Genomic DNA, 20,331 nt, shown 5'->3' with positions numbered 1-20,331 from the left:
GATTCTTGATCGCCCATTTTCTTGACACTGTTTGTGGGAGGACCTGAGTCAAGTTACTCTTTCTCCCCCAAAGAGCTGAATTGACATTTTTACCATCAAGAAAGTGGTGCAGTTGTGAAGTACCCAATCATTTCTGAAGAGACATCGGGGACCTGGTACCAGGTCCTTATTTGCAGATGACAATCATTACTGTAAGCATAAGAAAAAGGGTTCTGCCCTCCTGACTGCAGCCAAGTGCTCCACATGAGTCGGCTTTGCAGTGATAAATGTCACGTTTACAATGGGATTTGCGACATGAAAGTCCATAATTTGCTTTCCAGGGACCTATGCTTGATTATCAGGAGAGTTAGAAGCATTCACTGAAGTCTAATGAATAGAATTAACACATCATTTAAACAGAGACTAATATGTATGCAAATGAGAAAAAGTTAAAAATAAGAATTCAAGCCATAATTTCAGAAAATGTAGACTGCATCCTTATGAAATATGAATGTTTCAATTCACCTCATATCTTTACATCTGTGTTAGCTGCTTTGCATGTGAACAATAGGGCGCATCAAGCCCATTTTGATTTTTATATTTGAACTTGGACTTATAAAATGGATTATATTGAAACATGAATAATATATATGCTAATTAAAGACTCCATTTAATGACATAAATAAAGACGAAGACCAACATAGGCTAATTTCCATTTGCAAATTTCCTAATTACTGTGTTTTCCTTTGGAAAGCAGAAACTTTATTTCCACAGTCTCAGAAAAAAAGAGAATATTTTCTTTGCTCAAGTTATTTTAAAAATCTTTTCAACTTTTTTTATTCATTAGGATTCATCTTCAGAGAGAGACAATTGCTTTGCCTAGATAGATTCAGTATTAAATATCACCCAAACCAAATTATGGTGATTTGTGTATGCAAATGGTGTTACTTAATTATTAATTATTATTAGATTTTTCTCTAATAAGGAACTATTGTTGATAAATATAAGGTGCATACACCCCTGAATATCACAAAGCATGTTCAGAGTAACTCTGGCAGATGTAAACCAAGTAAATGTCCTTGCTGTTTGATAGGCTGTTAATCTCTCTCTCCCTTCCTCCTCCCGCTCCCCAAAATTAGACAGAACAAGGGCACAGGACAAGTGTATAGTTGTAGGGAGACAAGGCCTTAGCAGAAAACATGACTACAACTTCTGTCATGCAAAGCCTATAGAATAGCTTGCTGAAGAATAAACAGATTGCAGGAAAAGCCCTTTTAGGTTAAAAGGCTTGTTTGTACCTGTAACAGTGAGGGAAGTGGAGAAAAATAGTTCATTCAAATAAATATGAAGTCTGTAATGCTATCAGCACCAGGAGAATCTCTTTTTGCTGTTCTGTAAATGTTGGTTATGTGGATAAAGAAGCCTAGATTCAGCCTTAACTCACAAAACCAGCATTGGCAGGCTCTGAAAAGCAAACTGCAAAGCAAACTGCAAAGCAAACCCATTTACTCCCTGATTGAAATAGCACCCTGAATGCTTCAAAAATAAGGAGCTGTATGAATGGGGAGAGACTAACCATTCTGGTACACTCATGGCCTAGGCTTTTATTAAAAAAAAAAAAAAAAAAAAAAAAGAAAAATCCAAAAAATGACAGGTATGAGGACTGCATCTTCACAGCTTTCACTTCATGTCTGTAATACCAGTTGCTATTACCAATGAACACTGAAATTTAGGAAACTTGTAAGATGCTGAAGAGTAAATGATCATCATTTGGAGTTATGACGGGGCTGGAAGTCCTCCGTGCCCTCAGTACTGCTAGCACTGTACAACCGCTGCAATCTTCACCCGTAGCACTGCTGGCGGGGGAGCACAGCCTGGCACTGGGGACAAGAGGTGCGCTCCGCTCCCGGCTCACCACCCTCTGCCCTGGCCCGGCCCATCCCTCCACATTCCTCCTCTCAGCATTAGTGGAACCGGCTTGGGGAAATAAATACCTTAAGAAAACCTGGAAAACAGCTGGAAAGCTTGCAGGCCAGTTTACTTTGATCGCTTCTCTAACAGCATAAAATCCTCTTCACTGACAAACTACTCAGCTCCTAATAAAGTGCAAGGTTGGCAGATGTAATCTCCCGTGACGGGTTTAGGAGATGCGCTCCCTCTGCCTGCCTTGCAGAGGGCTATTCTCTCATTCCCATTCAAAACCCATGTTTATGCCAAATATCCATCAGCAGGGATAAACTCCAATTCCTACCTCCATTCACTGCTAGTGAGGGATTTGCTCCAGCTGAGGAGCACCTGTAGCACCAGCCTCAGGCCTCTGCAAAAGGGAAGACCTCCCTTTATACATGACTTGGAGAAGCCCCCATCCGCAGGGATTCAGCATCGTAGCCCTAAGTCCAACCTGTGGCATGACAAAACATGCCTCGATCCATAACGGCTTAAAATGTATTTGACATGGGAGTGAATGAGATAAGCTCGTGCTGCTATAAAACGTGAGGAATTTTATCAGCACTCACTGGAAACTTCCTGATAGTGGTTAAAAATGGTTTTAGAGTGTGAATCACTGTACAGAAATATATCCATTTAACTGATAATTTGATCAGGAGGAAAATAAAAAACAAATTTGAGCCTTCAGGGAACAGAACATTTGTCATTGCTGGGAAATGTTTTGATTTCCTTCCTTTTTTGTTAACATTAACAATATTTTAAAAATTCCAATTGGGCTTATTTCTATTACTTTATAAATGTCACTTTGTAGGATATTTCAAAACGTTTTTGTTCTATTTTGGAAAAGACAGGATTTCCAAAACATGAAACAACCCACCAACTGAGAACCAGGCATGCCACCTACGCCTGTTTCAGCTTAAAAGTTAGAGCTCAAATGGATTTTAACCTGTAAGTCGGTAGAGTGACATTCATGCTGTTTGTAGCAATAGAAGAAATGTTTTCTTTTGAACAAACAAACTCAGTGTTCTACAATAAACTGAATGAATTCACATACTTGCAACATTTGTAATAGCAGCACAACATGCTTTGTGCATTCCAAGGCATGGGTTTTTCCCAAATTGCACAGGTTTTAAGAAAAGTAAAATTAAGTCCCCCCCTGCTTGTTATTGTTTTACTAGGCTGCTGATTCCTAGTATTTATCCAACCAGTTAAGATTGCTGAACTGACTTAATATTCTTACCCTATAATTTTACACTTAGACCACATCCTGCTGTGAAATAGCTAGCGCTAATGTCAGTCCAAATGCTGCTGTGGGACTTAGGACAGCACAGGGCCCTTCAGTAGCTATATTTTACGGTTACAAGGAGAGAGAAAAAAATATAATTTATCTGGTTGCTGTGGTTAATTCACAGTTTCACAGCAGAGGTATACTGTTCCCTCCGGGTACATCTACTTGTATTATAGGATATTTCATTCACAGTTTGCCCAAGACATTCCTCTAGCTCTGAACCTACCAATTTATGAGAGGGAATCTACTCCAGAGATATCTGTATACACTTTAATACATACTCTTACATACTAAGAATATTATAGAAAAGATATAAACTAGCAACAGATCAATAGAGAACATAAACTAGCAACAGATCAAACAACGACGGGTTAATAAATTGTTTCTTTGAGCTGAGAAGGGGAACAGAAAAAGAATGCATCCATCGTCTTAAGAAATACTCTTCCTTTGTTTTTAAAGTGATTTAATTTCACAAAAAGCATTTGTGAAATTTGTTTCTCTTTTAAAATACTGATCACAGATTTAAAAGTCAGAGTTCAAAAATTTTAAAGTCGTACAGAAGTTGCCTGTAGAATAGCTTACAAAAGACCTAACAGATGAGCAGGAGAAGCCAGTGGTACCTGGCATCCTCTATCGCTGTGCTTATCAGAAAACACATGCTCCTCATGGCATACTATTTCTCAGCACCTACAAACCAGTTCTTAATGGAGCTTAACTAGAAGATTTGAAGATTCAAAAAATATTCCTTCAAATTTACTACCTTTAATCCAGTTACTGCACAGAGAAAATCTTGCTCTTTTTTTTTCAAAACCTCACCATTACAGCAGCACTGGGGAAGGCATTTCCAGAAAAAAACAGTCTGCAATTAATCCATTTAATTAGTTCCACAGAAACAAAACAGAAAGATCAATTGCAGCCGCGCCACAGATCCCTCCTTGCCTGACCTCAGCTGCCCTTGCCTGCTCCCCTTTGCTCTCTCTGCAGAAGAAAGTATTTATGGAAATGTTGGGGAAATGTTGTTACACCTCTAAACAAAGCGGTGAGGAGCGTCAACAGCAGTTTTCCAACTTGCTGCCAAGATTTTTGCATAAACTTCATCCTCTTTAATGAATGGGATAGCCTGTGTGGGCCAGTGGGCAAAGCACAGCCTAAAATGTCTCGGCTCTTGCAGGACACATTGTACAGCAAATTAAAAATAAAAAAGTACGCATTTTTTGTTTGGGAGTTTTCAAGGTCACCAACACGATATTAGAATTCTAGTCTTCCACAACTGAAGCACGTATTCTCCTGTTGTTTGACTTATGATTGCATGCTTGACATTAACTTTTAAAATAAAGGTGATGCAGATCTGGGCTCCCACTGAGTTCAATGGCCGCATCCATAAAAGTGCCTGCAGAAAAAATGTTCACACAGCTGATCCACATGGTACGGACATCCCAGGAGCTGAGGAACATGCACGTTGCAGAGTGAGAGTTCTCATTTAAAGGTACTGTTAAAAATAATCACAATCCAGCAGGCGCCAGGACTGCCAGCGCTGGGACGGGTGGTTTCACAGCTGTGAAATCTTGGTTCTTCGAGCAATCGCCATTCCATGTCTCCTTTGCAAGAAGATACTTGCATATAACAGCCTCTCCAGGGATGTCTAGATTCAGTCGCCCTGGGTGCTTTCTCACAGGGTCTTTGCCCTTGGCACCGGGGGTGGCCTCATGTTGGTGCTCACTGCTGATAACGGGCACTATTGACATGTGCAGCACGGATGGCGTCTTAGATAACATGCAATGGGGGCAACAAACCACAGCTATACCAACCCCTTCTCCTCTGTTTTGTTTTTAAACTTCAAATAATCGTTGTACTCTTAACTCTTCCCTACTTTTAGGCTCCCTGCTGCAGGAGAACAGATGGAACAAAACTCCAAACAGATTTTTTTTCCACCAACCTGTGGGTCTCCTGACACAGTTGTCCTCTGCAAGCTGCCTTTGCAGTTTCTTTCCTGCCCATTTGTATCTTCTTTTCACTCTCTCTCCAAAGCTAGAGCCCTCCCTCTCTCCTCCCTCCAATTCTTAGATGTGCTCTTTTATCGGCTTCACATTATTCACTTTAAATGTGATACATTTAAACTCTGTCTTCCAAACACTTTTTCAGGCTTCTAGTCTGTGATTTACAGGACAATTTCTCACACTACACCATTCCTCCTCTTTTCTCACGCTTGCGTGTGTGCTTTAAAGCTCGCACCGCAGAGCTGTGGAGAACGGGCCTCGAAGCTCCCGTGCAGGATCAATGACTCCTGCGGTGCTCCTGACGAATGGCTGCTTAACCTTGTTTTGGAACCTAGAAATGATGGAAAGTCTGCAGACCACCTCTTTATTGTCTTTCCTATCATGAAGTTTTTTCTAATGTCAAACCTAAATTTCTGTTGTGCTGCCATTTAAGCCAAAGACTCCTCATCCCCAGCACAATGGGTGCAGAAGATCATGTACTCCTCGCAGATCCCTTTCATGTACTAGAGCGCTTGCTTCCCCTCTCCGCTAACAACCCTGCCTGCCCATCTGGTCTAACCAACTTCCTCATAGAAAAGGTATATCGCACAAGAACAACCACAGTCGTCTCTTATTTACACCTCGAGATACACCAGTCTGCTATAAACCTGGATTTGCTTTTCATTTACAGGACAGCTGAGAGAACACTGCTTCATGAAATTCAGATGAAGGCTGGACACGTGTGACATAGGAAGCAGCTGGCTTCAAATATGTGGCAAGTAACAACTTGCTATTGCAAGTGCGTATTCTCGAGAACCCATTTAAGGTGATACAGGTTCTTCAGTCATGCAGACTCAAATTTACAAGGGCAAGGTCTCATTTGGCTGATACTGGTTATTCAGAAGTCACTCTGTTAACATCAATGGGACTGCTCAGGTTAATCCTGAAGCAAAATCTAGACGGTGCTATTTCCTTGAAGTGGGACATTCCTGGGTCAAAGTGTGCTTACTGATTTTTGATGTTGCTCCTGATGCTGTATAATTAGGACTAAAAGTACTATTTTCTGAATTTTGTAGTTATCCTGATAGTTCTGGAAATCACCACTGGTCTGCATTTAAGCTTGGCAAATCCCTCTCCAATTTCTTTCCTTTCTCAAGACAAAAATTGTTGGTTTGTAAAGTGGCAGCTCACTACTGGCCTTACCAGTGAGGAAACTGAAATCTTGCAGAATTCTGGTTTGCAAGAAAAAGTAAAACTAGTGTTAATTAAAGAAGAGTAAAAGTAACAGGCATATAATGAGAGAACATGCCCCTTTCCACAGTCTAGCTCTTAACAGATCATCCAGCATGCTTAAAAAGCAACTTTCCATCTGCAAATCTGTCTCTCTCTCTTTTTTGTCTAATGAGCATGAGTTAGTCTGTTCAAAAGCCCAAATGGGCATCTCAGGGCCAATTCAGCAGCAGGGGGTCCGTTACTATAACAACTGACAACTCCTGTGATTTCTGAAAGGCCTGAAAGTAGCCATTTGGGAAATGGTTATTGAGCAAGAAGTTGCGAAGGAATGGCTGTGCGGGGTGCGGCGCCCCGGCCTCCCCTGCGCACAGCTGCGCTCGCCTACCTCGGCCCTTCGTGCACAGAGAAAACCCCGGCGCCCCGCCACCCTCGCAAACAGCCGGGCCAGATCCTTTTCAGCTCCCTGCAAGAGGAGAGGATGAAAGCCCACGAGCAGACAACGGGAAGAACAGCAGCGGCACGCTACGATTTGGCATTAACGGATCTCCTCGTGGGCTTTTCCCCCCTCGCCCCAGGCTGCGCGTTGCCAGATGAAAGAGCAGAGATGCTGTCAGAGAAGTTTTCGTATTGATTTTCCTCATAATGGAAGAATGACAAGTGCTCAAAGAACGATACCAGCAGCTAGAACAAGCAACCGGCAGCTGCCCTAAGCTTCAGGCTTGAAAGCAAGCTGCCTGCCATCGGCACAAAGGATGAGCTTCGTTCCCCATGTGGGATAAGAGGGAACTGATCACAGGCCTGCTCCCCTTTAATGAAAACGAGCAGCACTTTGAGATACAGCACACAAAAGGGCCCAATATTTCAGTACCTTTACCTCCGGCACTGGCAAAATCAAATACAACCTGGATCTTCTGCAATAAAAGCTGAAGTGCTTCTCCTGCATTGCCTGGGTTGAGGCAGGGAGATCAGAAGGCTCTGAATCAGGCTGGGCTGCATCCCGCTTGCCAGGCAGTGATCTGCCCCATCCCTCTGAGGCTGTTTGTCATCATACGAGACTAGACATGGCCATTCCCAGAGGAAAATGAAGGCATACCCTGTTCGGTGTGAGCAAGGCATATCTGGTCACGAAAAAGGAGATGGAAGCTGCAAGGGGGTTCAGGCACACCACTCACCTCCACACTTCCCCTCATCTCCCTGTGGCGTTCCCCGTCTCCCAGCTCAGGAAATCTCTTGCCCTTGTCGGCCGATTCTCCTCATTGCATGTGATGACATGGGCCGTGCTCTGGGGCACTGCCATCCCCAAGCTGAGCACAAGTGCCTGGATTTGGTCCTCAGGCATCACTGGGGGCAGCGTCAGCGTGAGCATCCCCATCCCTCCTGCTCATTCCCGCCTCATGCTGGTCCCTCTGTTATGCCAGTACAACTCTGGTTACTCTATGAACCAGACCGGGAGCTAATCTAGTTGAAATCAGGGCATGAAAGCCACCCAAAGGGGGGAGGCCCCTTTTTTTTTAAAAAAACCCTGTGGATTATTTCTCAATCCAGCTCCTCAACATGGTTATATAAACATTTGCATTGGTATCACAGAGGGCAGAACAAGGGCAGGAACGGAGGAGGCTGCTTGAACCGCTGCTGCTGAAATAAATACTCATGCAACTGCACCCGAGGCATTCTTAAAATCAACACACAGGCTCTCAGAAAGTGTTACCACCTAGCATCCTTCATGAGTGAGAAAATGAGCAGAATCACGAATATTTTAGAGTAGAGCTGAAAGCAGCTTTTATCATTGTAAGCAAGCAATTTTACAATGGTCTGTAAATTTGCAATGTTCCTTTTTCAATCAGTACAGTAGATGAACAGCACATTGTATACTCATAAAATAAAACCCAGAGATAGGTTCAAATAACAATTTCAGCACTTTTTACAACCTGCTACAGGCAGAAGTTCTTCTTTTTTTTCCCCAATGAAGTTTTAACATTGTCTTAGCTATGGAGCTGTGCAAGTTCCCCAGAATTTAACACCAAAAGGCAGTTTTCCAAGGCATGGTTATTACACATGGTAACCACAACAGTTCTTGGTCTTATGTTGCAGCTTTCATTTCTGTATTACAAACTGATTTACAAATACAGCTCACCAACCTTCTTTGGTGCTATTTTACCAGTGACAGGACTCGGATGCTGAAATATTGAACACCTGATCTTGCTCCCAGTGAGGTCTTTGCCACCGAGTTCAACAACAATACTGTCAAACTGTAAGTGACTTGGCCCCGGGTCACACAGAAAAATCAATGAGCAAGTCAGAAAAAGAACCCACATCTCCTGGTGCTCAGTGTCATTTCTTCCGCACAGAAAGGCACTGCCAGAGAAGTACGAGGCTCTGCCACAGGACCCGTCCCAAGGATTCTGGTTCAATTCAACAGGATGCTTAACAAAAACCTAAGAAAACTCTCACTGTGTACTAAATTCTATAGGGTTTTGCCTAAGGAAAATTAAAGGCATCTCTTTCCCAAGCTGTCTCGTATACACACATGACTATAAACAAGCAATGCAAGCTTGCTTGCTCTTTGAAAGGCAGCAGCTGTGTTGTTCCAAAAATCCCTCCTGAATGTAAACATATTAGCACTGTATAAACAGCTTGATTTAATAAGAAATGCAATACAATATTCCTGCTTTGTCTTTGAGATCACAATGTTGATGGCAGCAATAATTCAGAGGTGAATTATGGTATCTGCTGAAAAGAAAGAAAAAGAAAACTCTCCAGCTATAGTTGTGAATTAATTTCTTCCTCTTAGCTGAAAATGAGAAATGGCTATAATTTAGTTCCCATTTAAAAGTTGCTGTTGGCTAAACTCTAAAATCTTAATTGCTTCTTAATATTCTCTTCTTATTTTTCCCTCTGAAACCACAGTCTATAGCATTGTAGTGTTTAGATTAAAAATCAGAATGGAAAACAAACAGTGGAAGGTCACCAGCCACTCCTAAAATATGTTTTTTTCTAAAATGACAGAAGTTAATGTGTAGCAAAGTATGTTAGTTGATTTCCCAACTCTCGTCACCCTCCTGCACCTCTGTGAAAAAGAAAGTGGCACTGACCCTGGGTTTCCCTTAAAGTGTCAATACTCAGGACTTGTTCAATTTGCAACAGAATATAGAGGAAGTGCTAGAAGAGACATGTTTCAAACCATATTATGGCTCAGCATGCTATAGGAACTTGCCTTGTTGCAAAAAAACTGAAGTCGCACTCAATCCCTAAATAGTTTGGAGGTCACTACCAAACACGCTCTGCAATTCTCAGAGCTCGTAGAAAAGGCTGTGAGAGTAACAGTGGCAAAGACTGCAGACAATCCAAGTCAAATTTTAAACTGACCTTGAAGAACTGCAGAAGGATCTCATGATACTGAGTCTGGGTATAAAATCACAGATGTAAACCAAATGCCCGGAAATGCAAAAATAATGTGCGTGGGAAACCACCTTACAATGCACATGTTGTAGCAGGCTCTAGATGAGCTAGGAGTGCTTCAGTGAAAGAGCCCAAAATCCCAGTGAACAGTTCTCAGAAATACTCAGTGGTTGTCCCTACAGCACACAATTTCAGGAGCCAGTACGAAAGGAATGAAAGCAGAAAAAGAAATACCATTGTGCCACTGCGAAGGGTGAATCCACACATTGAGTAAAATGAGGATCTGGTCTCCTCACCTTTTCTGTCTCCTAAGACTCAAATTCTTGACTCAATGCTGAAAGAAATCAATTTAAAGCACTAGAGGCCCTGGGAGCAACAGTCCCCTTCATCATGCCCACGACAGCTCAAGGATCAGCCAGGCCAGCTTTTCCTCAAGAGGAATCAAAGACGCACAGAAGCAAACTTAAATTACAGCCATCATTGTCCCTTCTGCCCAGGAAGCCCAACTGTCAACCAGCCCCGGTGAACTTCGTGGCTCCTGGTCATCCCGCCACGGAGCTCCCCTCATTGTTCTGGGATAAGAGGCAGTGCAATTTTTGCAGCTTCATTATGCTGACCTAGTTTATTTTCCACTCTACCAACTTAAAACCACACAGCCCTCTTTGCACAGCAGTGCCATTAAAAGTACTGAAGTCGGGAAACTAGTAGAAAGGTAATTCCGAGCTGCTGCTTGCCTGCAAGTTCCCATCCCTTTTCATTACTGAGATGGCCATCATGCTATAAAGACGGAAGTGACCCTTTCTCTTCAAGATCAATCATATTCTTTCGCCATTTGTCCAGGATCCATATGGAAAAGGAACTGAGAACAGCAAATTACCTCTGCAAACAAGGGAGTCTCGTTCAGAAATGGCACAGATCATTTCAATATATTCAATTACAAGAAGTCTCTAATGAACACAGCATGGAAGCTCAACAGCTAAAGAAAGGAAAAGCTTCATCAAACAGTGACTGCTTCCTATCACTCTCCTTTTCAAATAAAGGGAATAGAAAATGAAGCTTCCTTACAACAAGACATCATGACAAAACTTATTTCATTGCTGTTTCATGGAATGAGTTACAAAGGATCCAAACAGAGATAAACGCTTTGCCAAACCTTCACGAGCAACCTCCCTAACTCCTTATTTTGGTCCCTGGATAACAGGGCATTGATGCAACGCAAACAAGCAGAAGGCTTCGCTCTGCTTCATTGTTCTACTTATGTCACCTCTGGTCTCAAATCATCTAATCCCACAAATGCTCAAAAACACAAAAGCGAAAATATCATTTGTTTTACCCTCAAAACTTATTGCCAAAGGGTAACTATGTCTCTTCTGCATTTTCTAGTTCTCTGGGTTTTGTTTTGTAATGCTTTTTCTCACACCAAAACAAAGAACCGCTGCGCAAGAAAAGACCCCTTGGTCCAGCACGCCTGTCCCCTTGAGGGTTATCCTTTCATAACAAGTGTTTCTCTGCTGTGCACTTCAATACCATGTTTCCCATACTGAAAAATCTGTCTCAAACTCATTTTCATGCCATTTGCTTTGATGGTGTTATTTAGCAAATTATTCCATATGTTGCGCATTACATTTTAAGCGAAGTATTTCTTCCTGAAAATCCAGATCACCATTCCTTTCATACTTGTAAACTAGACTCTGCAGCGTTTGAGGATATGTTTTTTCTTCACTTTAAAACATTCACAGAGATAAACATTTTATTTTTCCTAAGGAAAGGTAATCACGCTGAAAAGGGCACACAAAATGCTGTGTTGCCAACTCAATGACATGGTCTGCACAACGTGAAATGTTACCGTGGACGATTTGTGTTCTAGTTGCTTGTTGATTTATCCTAAAACACACATTGACTTTTTTTATACATTCTCTGTATTTGTTAAAAAAATCCTCAGAGCTATGAAGGTAGGCACAGGAGATTATTCTGAAGCTAGTACATGTGTGCTCTGAAGTTTGTTTATTGTTCCTCAATTAGTTGCTTTGTATTTATCAAAAAACTTTGACTGCTACATGGCATACTTTCCATGTCTATATTAATTTTTAATATCCACCTTTTTTTTTAGTATCAATTATACACAAAAAAAATGACCCACTGCTGTCAGGGGTACTAATGTCAATACTCACAATTTTACCAAAGCTATCGATGAATGTTAACTACTCATGCATATTATGGAGAGCAGATGAGAAACAATTGCTCTCCATATGCAAAATAACAAACATTAACTGAAACCAAATTCCTTTTCCAGTAAAGTCTTTGTTCATGTATCTTCCTTGACTTATGTGCTTGTTTGCTATTACGAAGCAAATAAAAATTTTATGAAGTGGATAGTTAGGAATTTTGAAGATAAAAAGTATTTAACTTTAACTAACATCTCTTAATTTTAGACTCGCGTAATATTATGATCTATAATAGAAGCCAATATTCAGAAAAAATTAGTCCCTAACTATTGGTCACTAAGCCAGTACTTTCCAACTTTAATATCTTCTCAGGGGTGGAACTGTTACTCTTTGAGCGAATTAAACACTAAGTTTGCAATTATTTCTCTCGATCCATTAGTGAAATTGCAGGAAATGGAAATGATTTCCAAACAATGAGAAGTACCAACATTCTTCTTGATAATAGCTGTTAGTATTTCATTTCAAAACCTTTCCTCCTCAGACCATTTTGTATCAATGCAAGATAAATATTACTAACCCCTCATTACAGTGCTTCAGGATATGCCATATCCTTCAAGGTACGAATGTGACCAAGTTTAGTCCTTCAGATGAAGAAAATATATACTGAAGGACAGGACACTACAATGGGATCTTCAGAACCTTTCCAATTTCAGCCTTCGTCCACACATCACTGCAATTTTATTCATTGTCTTACTGCAATGATATTAATTACTTGTAAATGGTAATACAAATGATTTTCACAAGACTATTGTCATCTATTTATTAATATTCCTTCAAATGTTCCCAGCCTCAACAATTTGGCCAATTAATTGTCAGTGAAATGGGTGTACTGAAAAACAGCTTGGTGGTTTTTTAATTGATTCTGCAAATATAATGATCAATGGACTGCTATTTCTCATCAAAGCTACTTTTGTGTGTCCTGTCTAATCAGATTTTGAAATAATTCCCAACTACCTTCTATAAGGCTAATCCCTGGTTAATTTGCACTACCAGACAAATGAGGTGTCTTTGGGTTCTGGTTCTGGCACAAGAAGGTACTGCAGGTTTTAATTTACTCTTAGTCAAATGGAGATGGATTTGTTGATGCTAATCCTAGTCTCCACCACTGAACCAGTGCCCATTGGTGTGAAGGACAGTATCTCTTTGTAAGAGGCGATCTTTCCTTTCAAGATGTTGCAGGTTGCGCTCTGAACACTCCACCAATCAATGCTAAAGAACTCCTACTCCAGAGCATTGCTATGTAACGTGAAACAAGCTCATCCCCCTTTCTTGAAGTACAGTCAAAGGAAGAAAAGAACTGCTTAAGATCACACAGGAGGTCTGTGGCAAAGCCACCCATGGAACCAAGCCCAGTCTTACTGGGCTTTTCTCCCATGACCACCTTTCCTGAAGGCCAAGACAAAGATACTTTTTTATACCTCTATTAGAGGGACTAACTGTGAAAATACTTGTTGGCATTACAGCTGGCTCTACCATTGCTAGAGCTCTACCAAGCTCATTTTCATGACACAAAAATCAACATTTAAGAGAGCTGAATAGTTAACCAACAGAGCTGTTCTAGCATCCAGAGAGTTATCTAATGCATCTATCACCATACCATCTAATAAAATAAAAACTAAATGACCACATTAAAAAAAAAAACATCTGAAATGTGTTTTAAATCACAATCAGTTTCCAATCAAAAGGAAACGGGCTCACCTCCAGTAGACAAGCACAGCAATGAGAAGAATGAGGCACACGAAGGTCAGTGCTGAGACCACAATAAGCGGGATGATCCATTCCATTTTACCAGGAGAAGGTCTTGTGGCCATGCTGGAGCTGTTCTTGTCAGCTGTGTGTTAAACACATAACAAAAACAATCACTAAATGGAAAGAGAGTTACCGTGTGGAACAACTTGTAAGCAAAACAAATAGCTTGTCCGTTTTACATGGTATGAGTAAACAGAGCAAAGATCTTCTAACTGCAGGGTGGGACTCCATTTGTCTTTAGTCTGAGACATAAGAGCACAAAAGTATGGTGTTTATTGCCACATATGGCTTAGATTTTACTAATGCCTGTAATTACAGTCTCATAGACGATTTCAGGACTCTATCGTGCAAGCACCTATTATCAGATGCGGAGTACCCCACTGAGTCATTTCACCACGGTAATAAAGTAAACGCTTTGCTCGGTCATCGGTGCTTGCAGATAAATGCACTCTGTGTCTCAACACTAGAGGACAGCCCTGTTTGCAAAGCTCAGTGTAATACTTTGCTTCAGAAATAAATTTCTTGGTAACTATCTTAAAATAAAAAATCCTCAACATGTTGGGTGTCATGTCACATCATTTGCGGAATTGTCACAATCTGGTGAGTTACTGCATACGAAAGCACTTTTTAGCATATGGATTGTCAAGATGGATGGATGAATGAACGGCTACGATGTGTTGTAACTGACAGAAGAAATCATTATGCCACAGCTTTTGAACAAAATTAAAGTTGGTCAATATCCTGAGATCTGGCCGAGTAACTCCGTTCCTTTTCGTATGACATCTCGTTAAAATAACTCTATCATACATAAGATGAATATCTAGAGGTTCTGCAAGTACCGGAGCCAATGAGCATAGACACTGTATCAACGTATTTCAAAAGACAGCTAATTTGCGCAAATTCATGTAGACTTGACAAATAAATTGTTTTATACAAAATGATAAAAGAAAAATACAGAAGCAGATTCTGTATCTTATTCGTGTTTCCTAACAAACCGGCGGTAGTTCATCAATACCTGTCAACAGGACGTAATGGGAAAGGATTAGTGTAAACAGCTTCAGATTTAAAGGAGGATTGAAACATACGCACTTGACTTCTACTTTTTAGCCTACGTGAGTCTTTCCTTACCAATGTGCTTCCTTGCCCTCGTTCAGTATTGTATTATCATATCTTCTGAAACTGCCGCAAATCCTACCAGAAGAACATAATTGCCTTTTCACCGTAGGCAGGCAAAACACAGATAATTGGAAGTCACCAGATGTCACATAATATGAAGTCATACTCCATTTTAATAGCATTTAGATTATACTCCTCCATAGGCAGGAGTAAAATTCAACTAACATGGAAGTAAAGGTTAATTGTAAATGCTTTTGCCTGACTGCTGAAAACAGAGCAAGGCTGCAGGCTGCTGCAAGCCCAGCAAGAAATCTTTCTAGCTTTAAGAACCAGGCTGATGGAGGTAATGCCCTTTAGCAAGCAGCCTAAATGAGGTGCTAATCAGAGGGATGTTTGGGGGAAGTGAACGTGCACTGAGTATAGAACTGATCAAAAGAGAGATGAGTAGCCAGTTGTCTCCAACTTCAGTACGAAAGGCTACCGAGGTTACCAACAGTGCCACTTTGCAGAATAAGCCCACAACGTCGTACCTCGAGCACGTGGTGAGCTTTCGTCTTCACAGCATACTAATAACATACAACGTACTGTTTTTAAGACAGGTCTTTGATTTCCTTGACTAGTAAAGAATAAGGAAAAGAACAACCCCAAAACTAGAGCAAAGGCTTATTCTCTCTATTTGCCAAACTTGCAAAAATCATAAGCCCTGAGGCATCGGTTTTTATCAGTGCATTTCAAATCATTTAACAGCATGAAAAAATTAAGCCTGTGAGGTAAGTCTTACTAATCAGAATGGTAAAAGGGACAAAGCAAAAAACCATGCAATGTAATAAAACTTAGTAGGAGAGCCAAACAGTTCCACCACCTTACATCCATTAGGGTGTTGCTTCATTTCTCTCCAAGGACAGTATTCTGTTTAGTTTCACCTCTACATATTTCAACACAAAAACATATGTTTCTGTTTGCATGGGAAGAAAATTAAATTCCATTGTAAGCACAGCATGGGCTGGAGTCCCAGTGCAAACTATTAAATTCTGCAGTGCTCACGATGCTCCTCTTACTCAGTCTACTGTGGAGAACACACTTAGCTGACCCTGCCAACTCCCTGTACCACAGATGTGAGGATAAGAAAGCGTTCAGTATGCTGAGTGCCAGAATAGCAAATGCCATTCCGGCATGCTGATGGCTGGCCCCGAAATTCCAGCTGGGAATGCCCAAGCAGTGATACGCATCAGGAAAAAAGAGACCATTCCTGTGCTGGCTTTGAAGAAAAAGTCTTAGGTGTTTTCCACTGCTTAAGTAAAGTTTTGAGAGAACTTAAACAAACCAATGCCAATAAAAATTGTACTAGAATGACAGCTGGGGCCAGAAGTACAGCAGCACAGCTGGAGCGCTGGCGCTTGTCTCCTGAGTGTCACGGCAGAAGAGCCTAAGAAAAGGCAGCACGCTGGGTAACTTGGAAAAAGAGTCGAAGAAAATACACACAAAAAAAGACAGATCTGGGCCTTTATAGCTTCCCGTTCTCCTACATAACAAAATATCATAAAATAAAAAATAGTCAGCATTTCACTCTTTTCCAAAGCAAGAATGTTGAGCCTTGGTAGTGTCAACAGCGTATCCTTGTAACGGTGCCCACCATACGCTGTACTTTGGGGGAGGGAAGAAAAAGCTTAAAAAATGGACCGGGAAACTCCATTTTTGCTAAGAAATGTAAACAGTTTCCAGTGGCATATGCCTTCATTGAATTAATTCAGTTTGCCTTTTACTGGCTTGGAATTCATCCCAGTAGGAAGGAATAAAAATTATTACAGTATATCTGTTTCAGGAGGTCCCACACGATACAAGCCCCGGCACTGCTAAATCCGCTCCTGTGTCTGGAAAAAGCCATAACTCCTGTGCACCACCCATTCAGCAGTTCCATCCAGGCCCTGGATGGATGAGGCCCCGGCACAGAGAGTATTAGAGGGCATTAGGCAGCAAGGGAGGCTTTGGCAGTGCAAGTCTTGCACAAAGGTCAAGGCAAGAAAGAGGCATTCTACAATTTGTGAAATGCACTGGTGTTCTGTTTATTCTTGGTAATTGGTTCCTGAGAACAGAAACATGTTTATTTCCCTTAAGTAACACTGCTTGCTATAATAAGCAACCGTAGCTGTAATATATAACCTATCTACCTTTATCATCCATTGCACAAACCGCCATGACAAAGTTCTATTTATCTGTTACAGATACCGTTAACTACAAGAATCCGCGTGTTCTGCAGGCCAAAAGAAAACCCACGCTGCCAAACTGCCTCAGGTCATCCAGTCACTCAAAAGAAAGTCACCTGCTCATCTTTCCTTTGAGTAAATGAAATTATGGACTTATACAAAGGTATCAATTAATTCTGGAAAATAGTATCAGCCATATTATTAAACGATGAAAAGGCAAAAACGTGTTTTTTAAAAAAGTATTACCCTTGATACAAGCTCGTGCCATTGTGCAGCTATTTCCTCCCTATTTCTTTAAAGGCATTCCTGCAGTACTCATACTTACAGGCTGTGCACAACTAAGCACGGCTTTTCACTGTTTTGTAAACAGATGCCAATCATATTTAATCCTGGTGTCAGATATCTGAAATTCATACCGTTTGCAAACATCAAATAATTCAATCCTTTTACTTTCAAGCCATTCTGCTGTTTGCTCCTGTAAGTTGCCATGCAAAATGGCTCAAGTGCCACATGAAAATACAGCTTAATAATGCTTGCCACGTATGGAGAAAGAAAGAATTACACAGATGTTTAATTATCTTAATGAGGTTATCCCCAAAAGGCTTTTGTAACCTCAGACCTGGCAAAGACTGTTCTGAAAACCAAAATTCAGTCTCTGCTAGAAGCGTACACCAGGCTTGAAATTTAACCCCGCACATCACGATCTCTCTACAAAGCCCTCTCGTGGGAGGAACGCGGCAGAAGCGGGTGAACGCTGAGGGATGGGAGGACCTGGCTGAAGTTTGGATCAAGGGCCAGACCCACGCCTCTGTTCTCAGTCCCAGCTCATGACTCAAGCAAAAGCCCCAACCTGACATCCATTACTTTGCTCACAACAGCCCATTCGTTATCTCCTGTCAAATACAAAGGAGCTGTTTAACTGTCCGGCAAAACGAACCAAAATTCTGTGGGATAATATCTGCTCTAGCCTGATTAAAATCAATCATACTGTTTTTTTTCTCGTCTCCTCTGGTTTGTTTGTTGTGGGTTTTTTGTTTTTGTTTTTTTTTTTTGGTAGAGCATCATTCTAATTGCTGTTTTTCTAATTTTCAGGTTTCCGAGTCATGGACAATGCTGAGCAGCTGTGTGTGTAACAGTTGCAGATCAAAGGTACAATTAGTCTAATGTGGGCACCAAAACAGAGAAAAGGATGAGCAGGAAAATGAAAGAGGAGTATGCAAGCAAGCGTTCAGTGACAGAAGAAAATCATTAGTGTTGGCCGATACCACCAGACAAGAAGAGGCCAATGCCATTTGGAAAATAATGACATGGCCTCAGGAGAGGTGTGTGTGTATGTGCGTGTGAAATCAGCACTAAAAGAAAATGAGCCTTGCTATACTAATTGGCCTCGCACTTTCCCTGTAATTTCTTATGTGTTCCCTGTTCTCCTCTAATCATCCACACTCATGAGTACTTCCCCATTCAGTTATCTCCTTACAACTGCTAATTTGATGCTATATAATTAATTTTACAAGTGTACATTGTTATGAAACAATTTTCTACTCTTTAAGATGATTAAACTTTCTACTCACAAAAACACTTTTGAAAGCTTGACAGCTTGTTAAAAAGTGCTTTCTTGGAGAAAAGATGCATCCAAAAAAGTTTCTGCCCTCTATGGGACACAGTAAGCTGCAGGGCTTCTTTCTTTGGAAGTGGTCTTCACTCTCTTTTAACTGTCCTGATGCTCAGGAATGCTTTCAGACACTTCTGGCAATGTCCTCTTGGCTTCGCTGGTCATTATCTTAATTTCAGGTATACCTTGTTAATGGAAAACCTTTAAGGCCCTTTCTCATAGGAAAAGGTCTTGCTTATGTCTGGAGTTTCACTGAACTCAACGCCTTGCGTGAGCTAGGTCAGGTCTGTCTGCGTGAACTGCAAATTTCCACATTACTGTGGAAAACAATTAAGCTGAAGCAACTAGTCTTTGGCTTCGTGCTGGTGTTGATTGATGGGCCAATTCACTAGCTGTGGGGTTTGCTGGCATGCGTCTTTGGTAACTGAGATCCAGCCTGGAGGAAAGCTCCTTCTCCCGCATTCCCAAGAGTCTTCTCACAGGAGCAGCACTCCTAACAGGCCAGCCAGACCTTACTCAGACACATTTAGTAAAATATTTGGGCAAATTCCAGGTTAGGTGGGCCTCAGCTATCCACTGCAGAAGCCTGGTGACACAAGATGCAAAGAAAAGAAGGACTTGCCTGAAGAGACTTTGAAGGACAAAGTCCTCACAGCTGCTACAAAGAGATTCAGACTAGAAAGCCTCTGTTGCAAAGCCAATAAGAAATATCTCAAAATGTTCTCAGAGTTGAAAAACACTAGCCCTTCCCAATGTCTGGACAGGGAGTGACCACGTTTGTGACCAACCTAACTTCCACCTGGAGGTCAAGGACAGGGAATGAACCTCCACCCCAAGGAAAATGGCACAAATGGGCCCTTCTTCATCTCTGAATAGCCATTCCCAGCCCTTTTTCTGCTGAATGTCCTCTTCAGTACACTGAGGGGCCTGGGAGAGGCTTGTCTGGGAAGCTGAAAATATGGTACAGTTCCTTCTCCTCATCCCAGGTATGTCACCAGGGGTTTAACTAAGATTCAACTAAGGCTAATTTGGGTGAAACAGGCAACTCTTTCACTTATCTTTTCCCCCAGCTAATATGTGCTGGTTATTTCAGATGCCATTTCTTACACATGGAAGCCATTTTTGTAGGACACAGTGATCTTAGTAAGTTATCCTCCCTCCATATATAAGCATGAAAAACCTAATTTGCAGAGTCCTTTCAAGAGTGATCATCTTTGCATGCAGTCTTCAGGCAGGGTCACTTCAAGCCTCCAAGCCTGCAAGTGAGCAGAGCTCTTAAAGAGGTTGTCTAGTAGGCGGCAAAGCTGTATTGAACCAATTTCAGTGATAGTTCTCTGCATGCTAAAAAGAGACAGAAATCACTACAGACTAAGGGGATACAATTCACAATAACCAGTAAGCACTTCTTAGCAATAGTAACAATATTTCCCCATCTCACTGATTTTCATCTTTTTCATCTGAACTTCACCACGGAATAAAACCCAATCTAGTATCAATCCCTTTGTCATGAGCTAAGAAACAAGACCAACTACCCATCTCTCCTCCAATTTATCAGGCTTAGAATAAGCCATGAGGCCCTTTCTAGGTCTTACATAAGGGACAT

General features: G+C 41.3%; 1 protein-coding gene across 1 annotated transcript in view; it reads right to left on the bottom strand.

The window, feature by feature from the left end:
• Positions 1 to 20,331, bottom strand: part of PTPRG (protein tyrosine phosphatase receptor type G) — a 415,182-nt gene that overhangs the window by 54,339 nt on the left and 340,512 nt on the right. The window contains exon 13 of the mRNA XM_082322783.1: positions 13,746 to 13,878. Coding sequence (XP_082178909.1) covers positions 13,746 to 13,878 — 133 coding nt within the window. The remainder of the gene's footprint in view (positions 1 to 13,745; positions 13,879 to 20,331) is intronic.

This window comes from Platalea leucorodia, assembly GCF_965183815.1.
Source record: "Platalea leucorodia genome assembly, chromosome: 9".
Taxonomy (NCBI): Eukaryota; Metazoa; Chordata; class Aves; order Pelecaniformes; family Threskiornithidae; genus Platalea; species Platalea leucorodia.
Note: the sequence above shows the minus strand (reverse complement) of the source record. Positions and strands in the feature narration are given on the sequence as shown.